The 19,522-nt window shown below is 42.2% G+C and overlaps 1 protein-coding gene across 9 annotated transcripts; it reads left to right on the forward strand.

The window, feature by feature from the left end:
- The first annotated feature begins 8,637 nt into the window (after positions 1 to 8,637).
- LOC147892374 (ultraviolet-B receptor UVR8-like) lies at positions 8,638 to 15,662 on the forward strand. 9 transcript variants are annotated; one of them, XM_087386945.1, is made up of 8 exons: positions 8,638 to 8,747; positions 10,114 to 10,198; positions 10,725 to 10,763; positions 11,049 to 11,284; positions 11,451 to 11,800; positions 12,120 to 12,521; positions 12,631 to 12,997; positions 14,874 to 15,662. In XM_087386945.1, the coding sequence occupies exons 1-8, from the start codon at positions 8,697 to 8,699 to the stop codon at positions 15,114 to 15,116; spliced, it is 1,773 nt and encodes a 590-aa protein (XP_087243071.1). In that variant the 5' UTR covers positions 8,638 to 8,696; the 3' UTR covers positions 15,117 to 15,662. The 9 variants fall into 9 exon arrangements, with proteins under 9 accessions (XP_087243071.1, XP_087243073.1, XP_087243074.1 ...); XM_087386947.1 differs by lacking the exon at positions 8,638 to 8,747 and adding an exon at positions 8,943 to 9,955; XM_087386948.1 differs by lacking the exon at positions 8,638 to 8,747 and adding an exon at positions 8,943 to 9,458.
- Positions 15,663 to 19,522: the final 3,860 nt, after the last annotated feature.

Here is a 19,522-nt window from a genome sequence, read left to right on the forward strand (position 1 = left end):
AAGCATCAAAAAATGCAATAGACTCATGTGCATATACTATGCATCCACATGAGCAAATCTAGCCCAAAAGAAAATGCCAACTGCAATGGCAATCCCAATGCCAATACGTGCCAAAATGTCTCAAGCATAAATGTTGTCCATGAGCATATGCATCAACAAAATCTCATCCAAGAAATCATAGCACAACCTGTCCATCCACTACAATATGTCAAAGTTGCCCCTCAGCATAAAATAGCATCTGTGTGCTAAACGTCCATCACTAAAGCATCCCACAAGGCAATCTGGGCCTATCAGTGCATCCAACAAGAATTGCAATGCATCCAAATGGCCTATAAAGCATCCATTGCAACCCAATGCAAACCACAAATGAGCACACATGGCTCAGCAGACTGCAACCAGAGTGATATGTATAAGGTATATCCAAAAAATCATGGCCCCATGGCAATGAGCACTAGTGAAAATAGAACCTAGGATGCCTCAAAACATGGGTATCACTGCATAATCAGACTCAACAAGACAATCTGCAATTATATCTCTTCTGCTGGGACTCCAAAATAGCAACCGATGAATGGGAAATAGGGAGTCAACCCTTGCAATTGACCTATAATCCAAAAATCAAAGGTTTGAGCCTTTGAATGGATTTTTGACTGAGAAACAGACTCTCCCCCCCTCCCTCCCTCCCTCCCTCCCTCCCTCTCTCTCTCTCTCTCTCTCTCTCTCTCTCTCTCTCTCCCCCCCCCACCCCCAATTCCTCGCCCCCCCCCTCTCTCTCTCTCCCTCTCTCTCTCTCTCTCTCTCTCTCAGTGGTAGACACATGCATGTGTAACTTTGTGTGTTTGCTCACACATCAAAAAATGCATTCACACTCACACATGCCTAGAGAACCAATATACACATGTACATATGTATAGACACACCCCATGTGTGCACACATAGGCACACACATATACGCTTGCACATGTGCACTTACACGATTACACACGTGCTTGAGCATGTGTGTGTAATTTTGTGTGCATGTGATGCTAGTATATGCATGTGTGTCTATTTGTGTGTACACGTATCTATGTATATGCACTATGGAAAAGGGGGAGGAAACTTGATAAGAGTTATCTGAGCTTTCATTAAGATTCCTTACATTCACGTTCTCAGTTTGATGCATTGGAGCTTTCCAAATGATTGGGATAAATGGTGATCTTTTGTTCACATGGATGGATGTGTCACTGGTTCTTCGACCTTGCACTTGATAGTTTACAACCCAAGAAATCTATTGAATGTTGAACCTTTTTTATCTCCTCCTCTGAAAATTAAGGCAAAGGATCTCCCACCAACTTATGCATGATTGGTGGGTAATCTCCCAACATGATAGGATCTAGAAACTTACATAGAATTCAAAGATGATATCAAAGGCTGTAGCAAAGCTAGAAATTTAACCCATCATTGGAGACTATCCAAAGTATGTACCACAGTGCTTTACATTCAAGTTCTAACATTATGTTGTAGCTTACCACCCAACATAAAAATCTAGGCTTCCCTTAACATCTTTTGCATCCATCTTGTTTCTTAGAGGAACAAACCAATTATGAACACATTACCCAATCAAGTGGAAAACTCTTGTCCAACTACATCTTGCACATAAACTATTTCAAAACTTCCCTTATGCTTCTCATGATGCCTGATGACACCAATTCTTCCTTTATTATGATGCGCATGCGTGCGCACACACACACATACACATATTTTCCTTCGCCCCATTTGCATTCACACATTTAACTTTTTAAAGCTTTTACCCTTTTGAAAAGCCTTTTTTTATTGACCTTATCCACCGTTACCTCTCTCTACTTTAGCCCCCCCCCTCATTTCCCCCACCCCCTATTTTTTCCGTAATTTCTCCATATTTTTTGCCTAATTTTTTCCTAATGTTCTTCTAAATTTTCCTACATTTCCCCCTAACTTTCTTTAATTCTTTCCTAATTTCCTAACTTTCCTTAATTATTTACTATTTCTCCCTATTTTTTTGTAATTTTTATTATTTTCCTAATTTTCCTATTTTTTGTATTTTCTCCTCTCCTTATTTTTTCCTAATTCCCTATTTTTTCCCCTCCCCAACTCTCCTTATTTTCTCCTCTCCCTAGTTTTTCCTAATTCTCCCTTTTGTGCTCCCAAATTTCCCCCTTTTTTCGTATTTTCTCCCTAATTTTCCTATCCTAAATTTCCTATTAGTTCTTCTCCTATTTTCTCCCTAATTTCTCCCTGATTTTTTCCTAATTTCCCCTCTTTTTTCCTATTTTCTCCCTAATTTTTCTATTTTTCCCTCTCCTAATTTTCCCAATTCCCCTCTCCCCCTTTATACTTCAACACCCCCTAACTAATCCCCAACTACTCCCTATTTACCCTTTTGCCTCCCAACCCCCAAACTATGCTCGCTACCCCCCCTACTGTGGGAGAGGAGAGCACACACAAAGAGATAAGGAGACACCAAAAGTGGTCGAGCAAAAGCTACTCCAGAGTATTCCTCTATCATATATATATGAGTATACATGGGCACTGTATAAGTGGGTGGGCACACTGCCCTTTACCCCAACAACCTCCCACTTAAAGGCAGTGTGTCTTTAAGGGAGTATAGTACACATATAATACAATCAGCCATAGGCTGAAAAACAAGATGACCAGACTGTTATCCTATGCCCATCGGCACTTTACAATGTGCAAAGTGCATAGAAGATAAGCTGCTAGCAGACATCAGGTTTGTAGGATAGAAAATGACAAGTTGTAGATGCCTATCAACTAAGATCTCATGCCAGATCTCATTGGGAGAGTGAACTCTCACCACCACGTGCTCTTGTGCTAAGTCCATAGCACCCGAATTGTCACTGTGCAAAGAAAATGTCTCTGTACCACCTGTGACCATAAGCACATGCCCTACAATAGAACTCTACTGGTCTACCCAACCTACATCACCTGCATGCTGCTCTTGGAAGCATAAGGACCTGATGTCCACAACCGCTTCCCTACTGCCAAATTCTGCCATAATCATGCTACCAACTCCCACTGCAATGGAAGCAAGAACCGGAAGTGTAGCCCCAATGGCAAACATGTGAGAACCAAGTCTCAATACAGTCATGGATGCATGAAGTACTATGGCTATCATATCAACCATAACTTGCTGCTCAACTGATCTGTGATCGTCGAACCTGCAGTGTTTCAAGTACCAATATAGGCAATGGAGTACTCAGTATCTTCCCCCTCTCCATACTGAAACAACCAAGTATCTGACAAACATCATCAAGACCATGCAGCTCCCACTGCAAAGAATCCCTGTCCATAAGGAACCATATGGCAAGTAACCCCTCAGAAGGATAGCAACCTCCTAAATACTGAGACCATAACCTGTCTCACTACGCATCACATCCTGAGCTCTCATAACGGTAACAAACCTATGAAGCCAAGCTCGAGGGGATTGCTTCTGGCCACGGAGGCACTTACGAAGCAAACATATCAATGATTCCTGCCCATGCGCAATATGACCCGAGTCAATAACTGCAGAAACCACATATGTCCTGGCATAACCAGCCAATGGATTATACTGGGCATCATTAGCCAAGGTATCCTCCTCACCATGCATAGCCTCATCCTCATCTACAAGAGGCACTCCGCATCCTGGGAGTAAACTGTAACTGTCCATAGAAGATGCATCAACAATCTCCATAGGAGTATAAACCTATGGCATACTCGAGATATCTGACCGTCTCTGACCAAAATTAGAAAGTAATCATGGCTACCCCAACTTTATAACTTGCTCACTGTGGGAAAAACCTCCCATTCCAAGGGATATGGCTGCCCCTGCAAAGAATTCGGAGGTATTAGTGCACTTACACCCTCCTGGAATACCACTGCCCTACTCTCCACAATCCTAGGCTGTTTAAACATAGCATCCTCTCTGAAATAGACATTATGGCTATGTATCAACTCTCTAGTTGAAAAATCCCATAACTTGTAGTCCCTACTGGACTCACTGTATCCAAGGAAGATACACCTTCTCGATCGGGAACCATGAGCATAAGCCTCGCGGCCAAACACACGTAAATGCTCATAACATGGTGCTATGCCTGTCAAGAAGTCAAATGGCACTCTACTATTCAGAGATCTCCTGGGTGACGTGTTAAGCAAGTATGCAGCTGTCTTACATGCCTCAGCCCAATAGCATTCGGTAAGACCTGCATACCGTAGCATGCTACCAATCTTGTCCAATAGAATTCGATTTATGCCTTTTGCCAAGGCATCGTGAGCAGAAAGATGAGGAGTGGTCAACACCCTCCTGATACCAAATGTATCACATAGATGCTGAAATCTAGAAGAGGTAAACTCTACATCACCATCAATCATCAAGCTCAATAGCTTCTTTCCTAACTGATTTTCAGCATTACCCAAGAAGCGCTGAAATGTATCATAGACATCATGCTTCTGCCGAATCGGATATACCCATATGTACTTTGTAGTAGCATCAATAAATGTCACAAAGTAAGAGGCGCCACCCAATGAAACGGTAGGCATAGGCCCACAAACTGCACTATGCTGCAATGGCTCAACATATCTCTCACTGATTGTCTTCCTCACAAAAGAGGATCCTGACTACTGATCATCATCATAATCATGACATAAAATTTGAGAGACATCCATAACAGGAATGTATCTCAATGTTGTAAGGGCTTCCATACCAGCAGTAGACATATGTCCAAGTCTGGCATGCCATAAACTAATTGATGGCTGCTTACTAATCATAAGCATCTTATCTTGGACACCTGATACATGCAATGCATAAGAGAATCCAACCCGTGATCCCCTAGCCATAACCAGATTGCCTTTAGCAATCTTCCATGCATGATCACCCAAAGAGACATGATAACCTGCCTCAACCAACTGTCCAGTACTGATCTTGCTTGTAGCAAGTCGTGGTATATGTCTAACCCTCTGTAGAACAAGAATAGAGCCACTAGGCATAACAAGGTGGATATCCCCATAAACATAGACATCCATAGAATGATCAATGCCCATCAAACCACTCTCCACAATGCATTCCTGATATGCATTGAACCATGACCTATGAGGGGTCATATGACATGAAGCACATGGATCTAACATCCAATCACTGAGAATGGGTACATCAGTGGCCAAGAAGACGGTGTCAGACATAAACAAAAGAATGCCTTCATCACTGCTACTGTCAGTGGAAACCCTGGCATCCACACCTTGAAGCTCAACATGCTTCTTCTCCTTCTTCCTGTCATTCTTAACCTTGCTCTTCTTCTTGTATTTTCTCAGCCATTTCCAACAATACTTTTTCATGTGGCCATACTTTCCATAATAGAAACATCTAACACAAGTCCGAGAGCTAGACTTGCTCTTGGAATTCCCCCTTGAACATGACCTGTTTCTACCAATAGATCTACCTCTGGAGTGCATATCAAGGCTGTATTTCAGCATATCAGGGCATTTCAACCCATCATGCTATAACATAACACTATCATGGTCATACATCCAGCATATATGAGTATAGAACTCAAATGCATGGCAGTCTACACCCTGTACACCATCTTGTACCGGCAAGTAGACCGACTTCGAGAGTGGTGACTGAATGATAGAGCATGCTTGCTCATCCATGTCATCCCAATCACTCTGTTTAATGCTATTACCTTGACACCTTTGCATTGAATGGGCTTATGCTGCTTTTTCTGCACTAACACATCATAAATCTGCTCTTTCCAATACTGAAAGTTTGATCCATCTAGCCTCTCAATATCAAAGAGGGCACTACCAGCTATAGATGCCATATCTGTGGCACAATAGCTCACAACCAAAGAACAGTATAGTGCAATAGGCAACCCAAATGACCAAAAAATAGTGTTGTCCAAACCAATCAAGTCTCCAAATAAACTAGCTGATCCAATGCTCAAAAGCACTCAGCCATAAAGAGGCATAAACAAGAATATATGCAACCCAGTAACCTACCAATGCCTGGCAATCCAAGTAAGAAATGCACTGAACCAAATGAGCAATGCCTACTCAACCAATGGCAATAGGAGCCGAGCTCAACTATCCATAAACATCAATGCGGCATCCACTAATGCAAATCCATAATGCATCGAAATGGCATTTACTGCATCACCAATGTATCACCTCAAGTGTGCAATCCTTTGGCAACAAAATCAAGCATTCACCACTTGCCAAATGTGCCAAAGTGACTTGCCAAAATGCCAATAATGCCCTTAGACTGAAGTGAGTTCCCAATTCACTGTTGTGCAAGAGAAATTCGAGAAATTCCTACAATACCTCACAGCCACTTTGGGCAAGATAACACGCTATCCCTTTTTTTGAATAGCGATATCTTTTCACTGAAAGAGTAGATGACAAAGCTGTAAACAGCAAAGTTGTAGCTTAAAAAAAATCTACAACTTATCGGTTGACCTCAAGGGCCAAATCCTTGTGGATTCTCAGATATTCTCACCTGAAAAACAGCTTCTTGCACATGCCACAAATAGACAGTAGACTGCAACTTTTTGTGGTCTTGCAGAGGCTGTAACTACTGCAGCTTATACCAGATCAACTTGATTCCAAAAGCAAAGTTGTAGTATGTTCTGTGAACTACAACTTCCCAGTTTGGCACAAAGTGCAATTCCACACCAGGAAATAGATATTCAGTCCTGAAAATGATTGTTTTGTCATAAAAACAGCAACAACAGCAATTGTAATGTCCTGACCAATGGCAAACACAATGCCATAAAATCAGCTCCGAATATGGTAACAAATCAGCCCCAAAATGCTGACAAAATACATCGAGCAGATCACCCCGTATGTCAACTGCAACACCAGCAAAATGGCAATTACAATGCCCAACCAAATCAGCCCCGAGAATGCTCACAGATCAGCAATAAAATAGCCCAAAAGCACTGGCAAAACAGCCCCGAAATGTGCTCCAAACAATGGCAAATCACTGACAATACATCCTCCTCAGATGTTCAATGAACTTACATAAACACCACCATACATGTAGGTGTAAAACTATCAAAATGTCCATTGAATCACTATCAAAATAACCTCAAAGTATGTGTCCACAGTCGACAAAAGTATCTGCAATGGCCTCTGACAAGAGAACTCCTAATCTGAGTCTCTGTTATCCTACTGTCACTCAGAGGAAGACAAAAGAGCCACGTCATCTACGTAAAGCAATATCCAGATCAACATGCCCACAAGAGAGCAACCAACCCCCTCCCCCCCTGGTGTCTGCATCACTGTCTCAAGCTCGTCAATGTAGAGGGAAACAAGGTAGGTGATAATGGACACCCTTGTTTGACCCCAATAGTGCTCAGGATCTTGTCTGTCCACCAAGACCCTGCCCGAACTCTGCTTGAAACTCTCTCATAAAGTGCCATGATAGCCCAAATGATCTCCTGGTCATAACCCAAATCCTGTAGGCACCGTATGAGGCGGGCTTTCGAAACCGTGTCAAATGCCTTGCGGAAATCCCATCTGCTTCCGTGCCCTCACCTCCTCGATGATACACCTGAGCATGAGAACGTGGTCCATGGTTCCATGATCACGTGCTTCTCTAAGTCCTCGACACTCTGTAAATCTGCTGACCTCGGAATCGTATTAACCGTCATTGGATGCCAAATACGGCTTAATTGGATCAGAAGTAGCATTATGTACATAGCAAAAGAAACACTGTGCAACTCTTGATTAACATTTGCAACTTAATAAATGAAGTTGATCCTGTATTAAATCATACAAAATCATGATGTAGGTATCTTCACTTTCTCTTTTTAGCAATTCACATTGATAAGTCTGTGAAGGGCACATAAAGTGAGAGTGCAATGTCCTAAAAATTCAAGCAAAATGAGAAAGGGAGTGTTAGTTGTCAAAGGTGTTTGTACTGGGCAATAACTAATAAAGATGGAAGTGAATTATAGAAGAAATAAGGGTGAGGGCATGAAGCATGCGTGCAAAATGTTGGGGAGAGAAGAATAATAATAATAAAAAGAAACTCTTTACCAAAGCACATACCCAACACTTTGTGAGCACTTTTGCCATTGCATGAGCTACGACTATATATTGTGTGTGTGTGTGTGTGAGAGAGAGAGTGAGAGAGAGAGAGAGAGAGAGAGAGAGAGAGAGAGAGAGAGAGGGGTCAATTTGACAAGAGCAAGCTTCACTAATGATGTGGCAAAAATCCCGTAAATTTGCATAATAATCTCTCTCTCTCTCTCTCTCTCTCTCTCTCTCTCTCTCTCCTGTCTTTCCCCATGTGGTTTTACTCCCTCATTGTATTCACGGAAGCTCCTCACCTAGCTCCCAACCAGCCAACCCCATCTTGCCCATTTTCTGGTATGTTTAAAAGTAAGACCATGAATGAATGGGTGGCTGGGGTCCCGCAAATGTCTTCTAGTTGGCCAAGGTGCAGGCATCTTCAATGGCTAAAAGGAAATAAATATTAAATATTTGGGTAAAATAAGGCGAGCTCTCAGCTCATTATGCAGAAAAGGGGGCGAAAGGTTCTGGAGCACAGTGTCAGGGCGTCACACTTCTCCTCAAGAAAATCCAAGAGAGACCACATGTGCGCAGAATTGTAGTGTAAATGCGGCCTACGGTTGGAGTTAATTGGCAGAGGCGCACCGGAATCTGGCCGGGAAGTAGGCTAGTCCATGGAATTTCACACGGGAGGGCAGTTGGATTCCCGATGCTCGCGAGGAGTGGTGAGTAAGAAATGCACACCACACCAGCACACAAGAAAGCTGCGAACGCTTTTGCAGGCTGCTGCCCACGCCCACATGTGTGCTCACACTCACACACAAACCATTCCATAACCCCAGCCTCTTCCTGCTTTGTAGCCTAACATACAAATATCAGAGGGGAAAAATCCACTCTGTTACTTTACAATCAACCTCCTTAAACATCTAATAGTTAGCTCAACCCCAAAGGCAGATATCTATTGGCTCAGTTGATTCCAAACATAAGACCCAAGTTGGCCTTATTAGACGAGTATCCAGTATCTAAATCGGGGTAGACACACACATTGTTGATTGCCTCTTCTTACCTTTGGGTTGAGAAGCAACTTGTCCAGCAAGCCCTCATCAGGCTCGAGTAATACCACTAGCTTTCTTTGCTTCATAGCCAGCCTTTCCTCCATCACCATTGCCGACCCAATTAGCCCCCAAGACCCAATTCATCTTCCATTTCTCTGATTGCTTCCATGTCCTTGCACTCCCCACACCTTCTTCAGATTCACTCGCTCTTCCTCCCCATGGCTTCTCCCCGATACTCCCTCCCTCCGTCCACTTCGCGTCGGCTTTTTGTATTTTAGATTTTCGATTGTATTCTGCCTGCCTGGGCACTCGCGTAGTCTCTGTCCTTTCTCTGGGTCCGACTACAGAGAAGAAGAGCAGTCGGCTCCTGGAGCGATTCGGGTGCTTATGGCCACCCTTTGTAATTGTCATCTATCTGCTTAGTGTTTAGACTCGACAATCTTTGAATCTGAAGATTGATGAGTTCTGTCGGCCCTCGATCTAGTAATTATGTACAACAACACTGTCGGCCCTTTGATCTATATTTATGTAAAAGACTTTGAGGAAAAAAGGCGTTTGCCTTTGTTGTTCCTACAATCCTTGTTCTCGAATTCGCGCAAGATATGGAGGGTTTATTAAGATGTGCTGCCACTTGGTTTCCTTTGCCGTGTTAAATGAGACGCTTCTTCGTGTGGTTTTTGTCGGTTCCGTGGTTGACCTTCAAATTACATGATTGCCGTTCGATCTTCTCTGCAATTGCCGTGTTTGAGGAGCTTTTCCATTCGTCGTAAAGTACTTGCTATTGCTTGTGGGTGGCATTGTGATCTGTGAGTTACAGGATGTTCCGTGTTTAACAATGGATACAGTAATCTTCCCCGTCGGGATTGAAATATTTACATGTAAATGCGTCGGCTTTCCGAAACTAGGAATAAAAAAGGGGACCGATCTTTTCATAGTTTGCTTGGTTGTAAAAATGTAAAATGGGGTTGTTTTATTTCTGAGAAAGGCCGTTAATTTGCGTCCATTTTGATGTTCCTGCCTTCTGCTGTTTTGATAGCCGGCAGATTGTTCGGATAACGCTGCAGGGGAAACCGCGCCGAGACTAGATCACGATTCTTGGATTTGTAAGGACACCAACTGGGGTACTCACTTGACATTCATACAGATGAATTCCGTACTGTTCTATTTGTTCTTTTTTACCACGATGCTAGAAACATTGTGCGTCTTTGACCTTCCGGAAAGCCATAAGCGTGGAAGTTTTAATCGATTCCCAGACAGTTTTCACTTGCTTGAGAGGTCTGCTTGCTTTCACTCGTCTGTACTTTTTTGCAATGAGCAATCACGTCATAGGTTCGGTAGTAGTTCTCTTTCAATAGTAGCTTGCCTTGCATGCCTCTGGTACTGGAAGGGCCATGATCTTTAAATCAAAACATCAGTTAGAATGTCTGAACGCTGTAATATGTTCACTGATAGAGTACATCAAGGATTGCAAGTTCGTAATTACGGACACCTTCCACGTGAATTCTCGCATTATAAAGGGATGCTTGAACTTGTCTCAATAGATCATGAAGAAGTGGACGTCCAACCTAGAATATTCGCAATCAGTTTGCTGCATGATAAGATACATGGTATCGCTGTATGGGTGACACATGATTTCTGTTTTTGCAGGAACCGAATTCGTATCCATATCAGTCTATCGTTTTATGGGTGCGTGTTTTGAGGGTGGTGAGGGTGGCTTCTAACGAATTTGGTCCAAAGAGATTTGCCAATGCAAACTTGAATGAGCTGGCAAATAAATTAAAGTCTTGGTTTTTTGGCTTCTAAAGGAAATGAAGTGCTAGTTGTAGCTTAGCTGAATGCATTCTTCAATGGATAATGCTAGATTGAGTTTGTTGGATTACTTGCTTTGATTCAGTCGCTGATGCCATTTAGCACATGCAGTTTGTAAAATCTCATTTTAATCCACACTGCACGTGTGGCACCCAATTATAGACACTATGGATGCTGCGGCAAGTGGAGCTCTGTGGCCAGCACCAGCACTTCCCTACTTCAATGCTACTGATCAATCTCATCCTGCTGTATCACAAATGCAAAGCCTTCAACGACAGAAGCGTATTTGTTATGGAGAGTCCTGCGATGGAGAATTCCCATTATCAGCAAATCCTTCTATTGTTTTACATGTTCTAAGTTCATGCTTCCTTGACCCAGAAGATTTGGCTCGTTTGGAGGTAGCTGCCAGCAGTGTTTAACCATGTGCAAACACAGATGAGCGTGCAGTCTAATTTAGAATAGAATGTTCTTTCTACTGGCAAGGTTCTTTAGTTCTTAAAGCCAATAATATGCATCCTCTGTTCTTTATAGCACTTGAACATTATGTCTCTTAATTGCATGCAGGCCACATGCTCATTCTTCAAGACGCCTGCAAACTTTTTGCCTGATTTGAGCTTGTCTCTTGCCGAGCTCGCGGCCTTGGATATGTGTCAAACTCGGGCAGTGTTCAAACCAATGAATGAGGTAGAAAGGGAAGCTTTGAAACAGCGTTGTGGAGGATCTTGGAAATTGGTTTTGAGGTTTTTGAAAGCCAGTGAATTCTGCTTCAGACGTGAAAAGTGTCAGGTCGTTGCTGGTCCTGGTCACAGCATTGTTGTCACAAAGTCTGGTGCAGTTTTCACCTTTGGGTCAAACAGGACAGGGCAGCTCGGTCATGGTTCATTAGAGGAAGAATGGCGCCCGCGGTTGCTGAGGTCATAATACATATACGAATTTTTGTTTTTCATCTTTGTCTGACATTTCCTAGTCAGGGTCAACATGTGACCACTGCCTTGTCACAAAGTTTTCAAGTATTTATTACTCTGTTTCTTGTGGCAGTGCTTTACAGGATTACTTTAGTGCTTATTTTCGAAGTAGCAAATTCGAATAACTGTTTTGGTTGTGAACTGCTGCATGGTTCCTTGATTGTTTCTTACCTCTCAATGCGTGGGAATTCAACCCATCGCCTAGTGCATTTTGCTTTGGCTCCTCACACTCTGGTTCTCATTAGTAGACTGATTCCCTAACTTACAGATCACTGCATGGGATCCGAGTTATTCAAGCTACTGCAGGAGTGGGTCGCACTATGTTGGTTACGGATTTGGGTCAAGTATATGCATTTGGAAAGGATTCTTTTAGTGAATCAGAGCATGGAGGCTCTGTGTCAAAAAATATAAGCACTCCACGACTTGTAGACTCCCTTGATGGCATTTTTGTTGTGCAAACAGCAATTGGATATTATTTTACTGCTGTGCTATCCAGAGAAGGCAGAGTTTACACATTCTCTTGGGGAGCAGATGCTAAGCTTGGCCATGGAACGGATCCTCAGGATCAGAAACCACATTTGCTGAAAGGTGCATTGGAGCACATCCCTGTGGTACAAATTGCAGCTGGCTACTGCTATTTGCTTGCACTTGCCTGTCAACCCGATGGCATGTAAGTGTCTTTAAAACCTCTATGTCAGCACATTTTCCTCTAATTTTGTGCTGGATAGTTGTTGGTTAGTCTCATGAAGCTTCTTATGGCTGCTTTGGAATGTGTGCAGGTCTGTATATTCTGTAGGTTGTGGACTTGGAGGAAAGCTTGGGCATGGAACAAGGGAGGATGAGTTCTATCCCCGCATGATTGAGCATTTCCAGCAGTTGCAGCTCAAACCAATCGCTGTAGCAGCTGGAGAATGGCATGCTGCAGTGATTGGCCAGGATGGCCGTCTGTGCACTTGGGGATGGGGACGGTATGGATGCTTGGGTCATGGGAATGAAGAGTGTGAAAGACTGCCCAAAGTGGTAGATGCATTAATGGGCGTGAGAGCAGTTCATGTGGCTACTGGTAATTACACGACTTTAGTTGTGGCAGACAATGGAGATGTATATTCCTTTGGATGTGGTGGGGCGTGTCTGGGCCATTTGAAAGTGAGCTATTCTCTCTCTCTCTCTCTCTCTCTCTCTCTCCTCGCACACACATGGGCTCCCCCATGCAAGTGCCCACACACACACATGTGCACCATACATGCACGCACCCCCATACCCATGTTCGCATTCTTGTCAGTCTGCTCTCTCTGTCCTGCCTTTTTCCCTTCATCTCCACAGTCCCATGCTTATTAAAGACCTGCTTTAAATTGCACCTATTTTGCAGTCTTTTTGGTTCTCTCTTTTAGGCCCATCCTTCTGTGTGGTTATATTTCAGCCCAACCAAGTCATTTGCTCATGTAAGTCAAGAAGCAATTTTCTCACCACACAAGGCTGGACGATTGCTTCAAACAGTATCAAGACCACACGAGTGGTGTAGACAGCAGTCGCAGTAGGTGCTTCAGCTTGTATGGCATCTTGGCACTAGTTTTAAGGCATTGAGAGAAACATGTGGATCTGCACAGCAGGAGAAGCATGTGCTTTAGCTTGTGTGGTAGCCCGAGACCTTCTATGCAACCTCACATATAGAAGACATCTTCAGTCTATGATCCACCATTGGGCATCACTATGGCTGCAATATGGATAGATTTGCCCTAACAAAGGGGAAAAGACACCACTGGTGTATAGATCTAATATTAGGATTTGAGGGAGCACATTCCCATGGAGAGGCTGTGCATGTGTGTTTTTGTTGGGAGTGCTTGGATGCCCAGGAAATCGGCTTGACAGGTCCATGTAATACGTCTCTTGATAGAGCCCATTGTGGCGTTTTCTGTGTCAGAAAGGATGGGTCAATTGAACAACTCTTCTTGTTGGAAAAACTGTCGTGGCAGTAGCCTTTGGTTATTTTTAGTTAATATTCTCACGAGAGTGTAAATATGCAATCTCTGTCTCTCTCTCTCTCTCTATTACACACACACACACACACACACACTCGCGCACTCTCTTTTTTTTTGGGTGAAAATTTTTGTTGCTTTATATTACAGAATCACTATCCCAAAATGGGATATGTCACGAGAAGATCTCAATATAAGACAAATAGACATCATGATCTACGTACTTAGTTTGCAAGCAACCATAGAAAGATTGCTGCAGTGAGTGCCTGACGAAAGAGAAAAGTGAAAAAGTAGGATCACCAAAGACACTATGATTTCTTTCCTTCCATAGAGCCAGAGTGCCCAGTAGCAAACCCAAACAAAAAATAAATCAAAATCTTGTCTAGGTGGGTGTATCTCGAAGATCCAGAAGAACTTTCCAAAGGTAGTAGTTGGAAGTTGAGTTCGCAAACGCTGCCCCAGGAAGCTTAAAAAATCAGGAGTATGGGAGCGATGCCAAAGAAGATGAGGCACAGACTCCCGTGTAGCCAAAGATCTGTGACAAACAGCCAGAGCAATATTCTTGCATGCCAAAAGTTGCCCAGATGGAAGAACTCCCAAGAAGGCTCGCCACAAGAAGACCTGTTGTCGGAGTGGGATTTTCAATTCCAAATCTGTCTCAATCTCTTCCACCATCACTTTTCAGTGCGATTCATTCGCCCAAGCTGATTGAGAAAGCCATGGTGGAGGCAAAAGCACTTTCTCTGTCGCACGCATGCGCGTGCGCACACATACGCACGCACAGATGCACGCACGCACAACACACGCATGCACGCACACACCTCACACACACACACACACACACACACACACACACACATTGGAGAGCACTAGGCTGTCTGCTGGCACATCTGTTGCTGCATTAGCTGAGGGTCTCATGGACCATTTTGGTTGTTTGATGATCTCTCTCTCTCTTTCTCTCTCTCTCAACATGCTCCCCCCAACCCTGCATATGCTTCTCCTTTATCAATAATTGGAATGGTAAATGATGCCTTCTTTCTTTGCAGGCTCATCGCCATGAAAACCTGCTATCTCCTGAATTGGTCTTGTCCTTAAAGGAGAGACAAGAACGGGTTGTGCAGATCAGTCTAACAAACACAGAGACATGTAATGCCCATACACTTGCTCTCACAGATTCTGGAAGGCTTTATGCATTTGGAGCTGGAGACAAAGGTCAGCTAGGAATGGAGTTGCTTGATAATGAGAATGAAAGGGGGAATCCAGAACTGGTTGATATTGATCTCAAGTGAATTATATGTTTCATTGTTTGCCAGAAGGTGGGTGCCTCATTATTGTATATTTCCAGCAGTCATCTCAATGTGTACATTTAGAAGGATTTCACATCTTAACTCAGGCCTAGTCATTCAGTCTGATACTACTGGCCAGCAGTTTTGTAAGGTTCCATGATTGGACTATTGAATGAGAACCTCAAAATTGTACAGGTTTCTGGCCAGATTCCACCACGTCACTACATTTGTTGCTGATGGCTTTCGACATAGAAGCATGTAAAGATTTTCTTCAGATTGTTAAGGTCAAACTTCACGTTTCATGTTCAAAATGGTGGGATCCACTCTGCTGTGACAGTGGAGCCCAAAAATATAGGGACGTACCATCTCCAATCCATGTTTGACCTCTTAAAAAAGAGATGTATGTAATTGTGTGGAGAGGTTAGGCCACATCTGAATCTCGGGTGATGAGTTTGTTTTGCAGGAGACTTCCAACCTGTTTGTCTGGCAGCTTCCGTCAACCGTCCCCCTTATCTTTTTCTTTGTCTGCGAATCTCCACCTCCTTATCTTGAGAGCTTTGATTTTCATATGAAGTACTGATGGGTCTCCTTCTCATGTTTGGTTTGATTTCCAATGATAAACAAGACTTCTTCTGCTTCATGTTTTTCATAACTTTTCTGTTATGGTAACTTTTTGAGATAGCAGTTACATCTTCTGCTAAATCTTAATCATGTTTTCATTTGCAACCTTTCTTACAAGAATTCCTGTTGGCATTATTTTCTTGAGCGTAGTACGTCTATTGACGTTCGCGTTCCCTTTCATAATTAAGCTACCTGTATCTGCTTGTATGTTGTGTAGTTCACACGGAGTTCCTTTGCATAAAGGTCGGTTGTAACTCTATCCTCTTCATTTGTGCTTTGGCAAACACAGGCCCTGAACTACCTGCAGTGGAGGCATTTTATGGGAACATCTTCATTTTTCACGTGCTTGAACAACAGTATGTGCAGCCTTTGGCTAATAATTTCCTTTTTTTTACAAATGTTATCTAAATGTTAAGATGAGTCAGCAACCTTTGCTATATTATTTGATACTTGGGAGGCATAATGTCATGAATACGATGCCCTCCTGCATATACTTCTGGCTTCTACATGGTGGGTGGCAGAGGTCCCTTAGACGTTGAAATAACACTTAGAAGTGACCGTGGTGCCTTCTTTGAAGGCTTGTGAGAAATTAGACCATGTTCACTTAGCATTTCTGTGCACACGGATTTTCTTTTCTCTACTGACCTTGTGCAGTTTCCCTTATAAAGTCCTGGTACAACTTTCTCTTGGTTATTTAAGCGGCAAGCAACACACTTATAGTTCAGTCTTGGTTTTGCTATGTGTCCTTAGTTTTTCTTTGTTGGCTCCCATAAACTTTGATTTAAGTAATACTTTCTGGTGCACATGTAAAACCAATAATACGGAGGCAGCATGCAACTGTCATCCACTTTAAGAACATGTTTTCTAGTCCGCAAATAACCCGAGTAACGGCAAAGATGCAAAGAAGAATAAAGAAAGGATTACCATGATTCACAAACATTGCATCTTATGAAGAGTGAGACTCACGGTAAGGTTTTCATATTCTCTTGATTGCGTCAGGAGGATAATGTTGCTGACACAATTGATAATTTAAGAGGAACTTTTCATAGGGCATGCACCTCAAGTACTTGAACATTCTTCGCATCAATATGGAGGGCGAAGATTTCGATGGGGCGAAAATGGTTTTTTGGTTGTGGTGGTGTTGGAATTGATGTCTATGAACGGTGTATAATATCTCTCTTCAACCTCAAGAGGGGGCATGTACTGAAATTGTATCTTTACTCACCCTCAATATGTTTGTGCAAATGTAAATGGAAGTTATTAGTGCTATTTGTATCTCACGTAACACATGAATTGCTTATGGTTTTGTTATTGACCTAACATATGGGAGGTAAGTGTATTTAAAATTGGTTGTTGGAGCATTTTTCTGATTTAGAGAATCTCAACAGAACAAAAGACCATCTTTGCATCAAATCGTTTTAAAGATGAACATAATGTAACTTAACTCTATAAAGCCAGGCAATCAGTAGTATGAAAAAAATATGGTGCACACATAACAGAAGAGAATATCCCATTTTGTACTTTCAGATTGAGGGTGTATAGTGTCTCTTAACATCATTGAGTGGGGATATAGTGAAATTGTATCTTTGCCCACCCTCAAACAGCTATTTGCGTCACACACAACACATGAATTGCTTATGGTTTTGTCGTTGACCTAACATATGGGAGGTAAGTGTACCAAATTGGTTGTGAATGAACCGAGGTGTTCAAGCTGTAGTACTGTTTCATGTCAAAGTAGCAGAGCGTTTGATCCATGGGAGCATTTTTTTGATTAGGAGAATCTACAAAAGACCATATTTGCATCAAGCCTTTTTAAAAATGAACACAATGTAACTTAAACTATAAGTCCAAGCAATAAGTTGTATCCTAGTTTTCTCTATAACGTGCATTCCAATGCCAACTACCATTAAAAGGAGTAATAGATATAATCCTACAACCCCTTGTCTCACATTGTTGTTTGAATTTACAATTGGTGAAGAGACAATTTACTTGTAGCTTTAGTGTATTATTTAAATAGGTGTTTGGTAAAACAGGGAGACAAATTGTCCCTATCGATGGGCAGAGATGGTGGTACAAGACAAAGATCCGACGCCAAGCACAAGTATGCCAAATGATTATTGGTATGGCTCAAACAATTTTAAGCATCATCGTGAATACATATTGCAAATCAAAAACTTTTCTTAATTCCATCTTCTTTAAACGTTTTCCAAATATTGAACGCTTCTTTGTTGTTTAAATGTGTGTTAAGTGTAATAGATTATATCATTTTTTAATATCATCTATACATTGAAGAAATCATTTTTACAAGATAGTTAAACGTCTTTTATCAATTAGTTGCTATTGTGTGTTGAAATGCAGTCCTTAATATTAGTACCTCCAAAACTTAGTCTTACTTGATAATGTGGCATTTAAGTTCTTATGCCAAAAACATGGTTTTGTAACCTTGTAAATATCCTTTAGCAGTAAAAAAATAGCCTCAACAAATTAGCCCTTTGTAATCTAATAAGAGTCTTCTATATCATGTTAACATAGACATGTTAGGGTGGTCTTCTAATGCCATAAAGACATGGTGGAGACTGAAGGAGAGAGTTGCATTTCTAGTGCCAAAAAGTCATAGCATTGCCAAATACTTGTTAGTCTAGATCCTTAAGGGTAGCTTATTTGCTAAAGGCCACTAAGGCCCACACAATTGTGAACTCCTTGCTTGCTGGAAATGATAAGGCTTCTTGAATTTTGGTAGCGTTGATCTTTTGAAAACTCGGTAGGAAAAATGTCTTACTATATTGGTTTCTCTTAGAGATTCATGATAATGATTACTTTACGTGGAAAGATGGTACAACTTAGTTGTCACTGTGTGCTCACGTAGGAACGTGTTAGCCTTGGAATTTCAATTTGCCATGTGGGCCTCCATTTCTAAGCTTAATCGATTATACCAGTTATTAAGAAACGAGTTGGGTCCTTCAGGTGTGAACAATTGCTTCTTTTGAAGGCTTACGCACAAGTTCTTGTTTTCCAATACCCTATAGGTTTGTTCCATTGGCAATTCGCAAATGATTCCGTATGGATGAGTTGCGAGTCCAACCGTAAGGATTTTTCCAGTTATCGATAGTTTTGAGTCACTCTCAGCGATTAGGTACAGTAGGAAAGTTGGTTGTCCAAAGCGCTCCTCCTTTATGCGAGATCTGGAGTTTTATTCATGTGATTTGTAGATTGCTTTTTACGTTTTTAGTGCCTAAGCAGTATTTGAGTGTCGGAACATTTTTGTTTCAACCCTAGGGTATGTTCATTTTGTCCGTAAGTTAACGCCTTCGCTTTTAAGATTGATGGCAAAAAATTGCATTCAACGTCTGATGTTTATTTAGCAGTACTTTGCCTCTCCCCCACTCTGTTTCCACCTTATCTCGAGCACTAAACAGAGAAACCTTCTCTCCATCTTACGAAGCTCCGCCTTGCAATAATTGTCAAAGCTCTGTTCTGTAACTTACTCAAGCAGAAGAAAAGCATGGATGGTTTTGGATGGGCAGAGCCCTCGGAGGACATAAGAAGACGTTATTTGAAATCCCCTGGAGCAAGTTTCTTAGAACTTGTGCGCAGCAAAAGCGTTTGTGGGTGATTGCCGTCCTTCGTTATGAAGCCCCAAATGCAGGGCAAAGGGAGGCGTGGGCGATGGACGGGAGTCGAATACTAACGGTCAACGGTATTTTCACAACGTTGGGAAATTGGGTCCGTAATGGGAACACGTGCCGTCTGACACGTGTACAACACTTAAGTCCCGCCAATTCTCTCTC

This window comes from Dipteris shenzhenensis, chromosome 16 (assembly GCF_047967505.1).
Source record: "Dipteris shenzhenensis isolate YYH24624 ecotype China chromosome 16, Dip_SZ_1.0, whole genome shotgun sequence".
NCBI classification, from domain to species: domain Eukaryota; kingdom Viridiplantae; phylum Streptophyta; class Polypodiopsida; order Gleicheniales; family Dipteridaceae; genus Dipteris; species Dipteris shenzhenensis.

Coding starts and splice junctions, on each gene's coding strand:
- LOC147892374 (XM_087386945.1), top strand. CDS start 8,697: ATGGAATTTCACACGGGAGGGCAGTTGGATTCCCGATGCTCGCGAGGA. Junction 8,748..10,113: donor CCCGATGCTCGCGAGGAGTG/GTGAGTAAGAAA, acceptor CTGTTTTGATAG/CCGGCAGATTGTTCGGATAA. Junction 12,522..12,630: donor GCCTGTCAACCCGATGGCAT/GTAAGTGTCTTT, acceptor GAATGTGTGCAG/GTCTGTATATTCTGTAGGTT.